Here is a 6,334-nt window from a genome sequence, read left to right as displayed (position 1 = left end):
TTATACAGCAATCTGCTCTACAACTTCGTTGGCTTCTCCCTCTTGTCCGTTCCCCGTTTGGTCGATCCGGTCTGGTCCTTCCTTGGTTGTCCTTCCTTCTTCGGTCCTTTTCTGGGATCCCGGATCCTCGTCTACCTTTACTTTTCCCTGATCTTCGTCCTCTACCTTTCCGCCATATTGACAGTGTTTTCAGAAACATATTTGCTGCCATTGATCTCCTGCCACACTCCTTTGACTCCGTTTCTATTAACCACCCCACATGCCTCTCCTTGCCTCTCCCCTCTATCTGCCTACCCTCCTCTCTCATACCACGGACTTGGCGGCATCTTCTCGTCACTGACGCTTTTGTCGTAGATGATTCATTGCAAGTACTTCGTCGTCGAACAAGACCCGAGCGTCCCCAATCCCCTCGCATCATCACCAAGTTCTTCCGTCAAGTCGACAACCATTCCGTTCTTTTACAACCTTTCTTCTTCCGCTCTCTTCTCCCACATTCCTTGCTTGATGGTCTCCTTCCTCCACCTTCCTCTCCCATTGTGTCGCATGTGGACCCCAGCCCCTTCCTCACCAGTATGTTTCCCATAATACCTCGCAAACCATTCTCACCCAAAACGTTCCGCACCCTTTGCACCCCGTCCCCAGACAACCCTGTCCCTCCTCTCCACACCCACCAATGGCGCACTTTCTGGTCCGCTCCCATCCACCATTCTGTCCGTTCTTTATGGTTCCGCGCTCTTCACAACAAGCTGTCGTGTCGCTCCGTTCTACACCAAACTGTCCCTACCATCTTTCCTGACGGGTCCTGCCCCATATGCGGTGACATCAAGGAATCTACATCTCACTTTCTGTTCACTTGTCCCCCAAAGTTCTCCGCCTGGACTATTTTTTGGTCAACCCATTTTGGCAACGTGCCCTCCACGCAAGACATTCATTCTGCTCTTTTTTCCTTCCGTCTCCCGCCATCCCTCACTCCAGACATTCCCGCCGTTTCTCTTGTCAGCTGTATCCTCCTCGCAATCTGGCGCCATCACTGGTCCTTTGTGTTTGACGATGCTCCTTTCCTGAGTACATCAGTCCTTGTCACTGCTGCTTCTCTTGTCACCCGTTTTCATGCGGAACTATCCCTGCCTCTTTCAGACTAGCTACTCACTCATTTTACATATAATTTAAAAACCCAAAAACACATAGAAAATATAAAACCCAAAAACAGGATTGTGACTTCCTCTTCCTCTTAGAATTGTTAAGCTCAATAAAATTTCTGAGGCCTAGCCTCCTTACAAAAAAAAAAAATCTTTAAACCCTCGTATGAGTAACAGTATCCCTGTCAATGGACCCTGCTATGATTCTTTTACTTGAGGATACACAAAGGCTGTCTGCACCACCAATCAGTAATACAAGTTTACAAAAAAAGACTTTTGTTTGTAGGAAGTCGAAGGCTCTAATTTATCAATGAGCCTCTACACAGTCTACAAGAAGACATAAAAAGCAAACCATCTTATACTCTATATTTTATAATGGTACAGCCAAGATATCGGTGGACAAGCTGGTTTGTGCGTCTATATGTGAAGAAAGACTGGGATATATACACTACACATATCTACCTTGGAGACAGGTATTTAACCCGCAAAAAAAAAAGAAAAAATGTCCTTATTAATTTAAATATTCCCATTTTTTCTTTTTTTCTTTTTACTTTTTTACACCAATTTACTATCATAATTTTAATTAATAAATCTGAAACAAAGACTTCAAGTATGCTATTTAATGGAACACATAAAAAGTATCCTATGTATTTTTCTTTTCTCTTAAAGAGCAATATTTAATATCATGACATATATTACACAGCCGTCCATTTCAAGAGTGTCTGCCAAAGTCATTGCCTTTTTTTTGGAAAAAAGATTGTGGCTTTATTTGTACTCCACTCCTTGCTTCCAGCGTATGCTTGTAATGTCAGAATATAGGACGGCTTTCTTCATATAAACGCTTATACAAGCTGATATTCTGTTATGTAGAGCCTATATAGATATATAGCTATTCTATAGTGTCTCATATGCTAAATAATATTCTCTTTTCTTTAAAAAAAATCTCTAACTTTTGAACACTCCAAATTGATGCTTTTTGGAGTGTCTGGTTTATGTATTCAACTAAAAAAAAAATGTACTTTTAGAAACAACTCGTATTTTTGCTATTGGGCATTTAAAGAGCTTATTGAAGTGGTGCAAGTTTCCCAAGTTTCAGGGTTCTATGCTTTTTGAGAGTGAAAAAATCGGATATTTTGATCAACATTTGAGTAATTGTAATATAATAAACCTCGAAGAGGTGGATCACAATGTGTCTCACCAGGTTACTTAAAGCCAAAAAAAAACATTGCTTATTTGATTCGATTTTTAATTTTCTATAATTGAAAAGTTATGTTTACCATTGGTGTGCATTTGCATATGCTTGTAGAAATTTTAAAAAAATTTCATTTCCAGTACACTCATATTTAATCGACCATAGAAAAGGTTCATTTATACAAAGGCTCCGTGCTTCAAACTAAAATAGTCTCAAGCGAACCAAAGCTAGACTATGAACCTCAAAGTAATAAGTGGAATCATACTATACAGTACTGTAGCGCATTATATTGTATTACAAAACAAAAGTTATAAATCAAAGCCTTTAATCCAACAGAGTATTATTTCTAGGTTATTCGTGCATCCAGTTGAGCTTGGTATACAAGCGCAAAATATCAAAAGCACTAGATCCTATAAATCGATAATTAGTAATTGATAGCGTCTTGCTCCCAACCAAACAAAATCTATACGTTCAGTGTCAGTAGATTGTCTCTTTGCTTTCATATTGTGCCGTCAGTCAGTCTGAGCAATAACAGGAAAAAATAGTAAATAAGCAGAGCCTTTAAAAGGTGATTTATATATATGTAATAGCCATTTTACTAGCTTGATCTATCTGTGACCAGGCTAGCACAATTGCAAGCACCACTACTTTTTCATGGTGTATAATGTAACTTATATAAATAATTATAATTATCGATAGAATGGTGTATATTTGAACACATATAAATGTAAAGTGTTTCAGGCAGTTGGGTTATGCTGTATTAATTTCTCGGTTGGATTATGATTGGTTTATAAAGTAGTACAAACCAAGGTCGATTGACAAACACTAGGCTAGACCCTGTTCTTCTTTTTACTTTTATTTTACTCTAAGAACGATGCTTTAACTTGAGGTACCAACGACTTTCAATAGTCAGGCTGTCAATCCCTTCATACTGAAGCACTGAAAGTACTTTTATTTCAAGAAAGTATTCCTACACTTTGTGTTTATTAACTCAAGACACTGGTGAAAAAGCTAGAAGAAAAATGGAAGTCTTTCACACGAAAGAAAAGAAAAGATATAAGCAGCAATTTTTTTCGGGGGTGCTTCTTAAACTAATAAAGTCACAGCATGTGAAACAAACAAACAAGAAAACAAACAAATAAATATACACAAGACTTTAATTAAAGCTTTATAATCAACACAACTTTACACTTCTTTATTGTAGTTTAACGTCTAGCCGATTAATACTTTGTATATCAGTAGTACAGCTAAAATGAACACAGAGGCATATATAGTGTCTCGACAAGTGGCTGTTCAAAAGCATAAGCCTTGTTAACAGAATCACAACAGAAAGTAGAATAAAAAAGGGGATGGGGGTCCATAGCAACTGAATAATTTGACATGCATATAGTCCACCAATCGGAAGACATCATTTAAATGTTTTCATGCTAAAGTAAAGTCTGGACCACTATTGCTACTATGCTCCTCTAAGCCCCATGACACATGTGATGCTGCACGGACAGCACGGACCTTATGTGACATAAAAAGAGCTAAAACAAAAAAAGAGGCAAAAGAAAAAAAAAACAAAAAGTAAAACAAGTGCCTGCACAGCACGTCCTTCAGAATAGAAGTGATACTTCTTTAAAACCCAAAACCCATATTTTAAGCATAGATATTAAATAAAGAAGTAAAATAGTAATAATATATACATGTTGTCAAGGCTAAAAGATAAAAGAAAACCGAAAAAGGAATAAGAAAAAAACCGAATTTTATAATATATTATCAAACTATCATAATAAAAATAATAAAAAAGAACAGCAACTCATGATTGAGACGTCATGAGTTTTATAAAAAAAAACACCTATCCAAACAGAACGCGTCAAAACAACTCTCTTCCACATACCATTAATACTTTATACACTTCTTTACTGCTCTCTCACAAACTGCTTTAATCAACATAGACGTTAAAGACGAATCATAACCAATACAAATCCATTTTGCTAGTCAAATCTCAGGATTTTATCATATGTAAAACAGTCAGTAGCAAGATATAAGACAATACGTCAAAACCAGTACACAGCGAAAATGAAATACTGAGGTCCAACACTGGTTTGACCATCAATCCATCCAAAGCCTATTCACACTCAGAAACAAGAGATAAACTGACAGGACTTACTATATTTCAAGGAGTATATGATATTCATCAAAGACACAAATTGTGAAGATTATATTTGTCTAGTCTTTTGACAAACAAGGTCAACGATAAAAAATAAGATCTCCATCCAGGCCTACAGGTATATAAAGGCTCGTTGATTAATCATTCACTGTCTTTGATATTTCTGTAGGGACTTTTCAGGCAAAGTCAAGCAATCAAAAACAGGTTTCCATCCAGGGCCACAGGTACACCAAGACTCGAGGAGCATATGCTCATTGTCTTTTGTATGCTTCTAGTGCCTTCCGTCCAGGTCAAGCATCAGGGATCCGATCAGAGTCCACGGTTATCAGGTATATCAAAACTCTATGAGCAGTTACTCACTTGTTTTTGTATATTTGTAGTATCCATTCCATCCAGGTCAAGCTTCAAGGTTCAGGTCAAGGTCCACGGTTATCAAGTATATCAAAACTCTATGAGCAGTTACTCATTTGTTTTTGTATATTTGTAGTATTCATTCCATCCAGGTCAAGCTTCAAGGTTCAGGTCAAGGTCAACGGATTCAGGTCGAGGTCCACGGTTTCAGGTATATCAAAACTCGATGAGCAGTTACTCACTTGTTTTTGTATATTTGTAGTATCAAATTCCATCCAGGTCAAGCATCAAGGATCCGATCAGAGTCCATGGTTTTCATGTATATCAAACCTAGATGAGCAGTTACTCATTTGTTTTTGTATATTTGAACTATCCATTCCATCCAGGTCAAGCTTCAAGGTTCAAGTCAAGGTCCACCGTTTCAGGTATATCAAAACTCGATGGGCATTTACTCACTTGTTTTTGTATATTTGTAGTATCCATTCCATCCAGGTCAAGCGTCAAGGTCCAGGTCAAGGTCCACGGTTTTCAGGTATATCAAACCTCGATGAGCAGTTACTCATTTGTTTTTGTATATTTGAACTATCCATTCCATCCAGGTCAAGCTTCAAGGTTCAAGTCAAGGTCCACCGTTTCAGGTATATCACAACTCTATGAGCAGTTACTCATTTTTTTTGTATATTTGTAGTATCCATTCCATCCAGGTCAAGCTTCAAGGTCCAGGTCAAGGTCCACGGTTTTCAGGTATATCAAAACTCGATGAACAGTACTCACTGTTTTTGTATATTGTAGTATCCATTCCATCCAGGTCAAGCTTCAAGGTCACGTCAAGGTCCACGGTTGTCAGGTACATCAAAACTCGATGAGCAGTTACCCACTTGTTTTTGTATATTTGTAGTATCCAATCCATCCAAGAAAAGCATCAATGTTCCGATCTCCCAGCTATGGTCATAGTTATAACAAAACCATATGTGCATTTACTCACTAGCTTTTATCTATTACTAGTTTCAGCCATCCAGGTCAAGTGTCAAGGACCCGATTTCCCGGCAATGGGTATAGGTATAACAAATCGTTGTGGGAATATAGTCACTAGTTATAATATATTTATAGTGTTCAGCCATCGATATCAGGCGTCAAGGTTGCGATCTTCCAGCCAAGGTTATAGGTATAACAAAACATTATGGAAATATACTCACTGGTCTTAATATGATTTTAGTGTTCAGTCATCCAGGTCAATCAACAGGATTCTGATCTCCCGTCCATGGTTATAGGTATAACAAAACGTTGTGGGAATATACTCACTAGTTTTAATATATTTATAATGTTCAGCCATCGATGTTAGGCGTCAAGGTTCCGATCTTCCAGCTATGGTTATAGGTATAACAAACCATTAGGGCAATATACTCATTGGTCTTAATATGATTTTAGTGTTCAGTCATCCAGGTCAATCAACAGGATTCTGATCTCCCGTCCATGGTTATAGGTATAACAAACACG

General features: G+C 37.8%; 2 protein-coding genes across 2 annotated transcripts; both read left to right on the top strand.

The window, feature by feature from the left end:
- Positions 1 to 8: 8 nt before the first annotated feature.
- PHYBLDRAFT_182603 (hypothetical protein) lies at positions 9 to 1,278 on the top strand. The gene has a single exon (XM_018438647.1). The coding sequence runs from the start codon at positions 573 to 575 to the stop codon at positions 1,140 to 1,142; it is 570 nt and encodes a 189-aa protein (XP_018288432.1). The 5' UTR covers positions 9 to 572; the 3' UTR covers positions 1,143 to 1,278.
- Positions 1,279 to 1,327: 49 nt separating this feature from the next.
- PHYBLDRAFT_148929 (hypothetical protein) lies at positions 1,328 to 6,300 on the top strand (the record flags this gene model as incomplete). Its single annotated transcript, XM_018432181.1, has 14 exons — positions 1,328 to 1,388; positions 4,656 to 4,815; positions 4,867 to 4,907; positions 4,974 to 5,048; positions 5,100 to 5,262; positions 5,314 to 5,475; positions 5,542 to 5,581; positions 5,646 to 5,684; positions 5,736 to 5,784; positions 5,843 to 5,890; positions 5,955 to 5,995; positions 6,054 to 6,108; positions 6,167 to 6,214; positions 6,266 to 6,300. The coding sequence occupies 14 exons, from the start codon at positions 1,328 to 1,330 to the stop codon at positions 6,298 to 6,300; spliced, it is 1,017 nt and encodes a 338-aa protein (XP_018288431.1).
- Positions 6,301 to 6,334: the final 34 nt, after the last annotated feature.

Source organism: Phycomyces blakesleeanus, assembly GCF_001638985.1.
Source record: "Phycomyces blakesleeanus NRRL 1555(-) unplaced genomic scaffold PHYBLscaffold_19, whole genome shotgun sequence".
In the NCBI taxonomy this organism is placed as follows: Eukaryota; Fungi; Mucoromycota; class Mucoromycetes; order Mucorales; family Phycomycetaceae; genus Phycomyces; species Phycomyces blakesleeanus.
Note: the sequence above shows the minus strand (reverse complement) of the source record. Positions and strands in the feature narration are given on the sequence as shown.

Bases quoted from the DNA above. Each gene is read 5' to 3' on its own strand.
- PHYBLDRAFT_182603 (XM_018438647.1), top strand. From the start codon at position 573: ATGTTTCCCATAATACCTCGCAAACCATTCTCACCCAAAACGTTCCGC.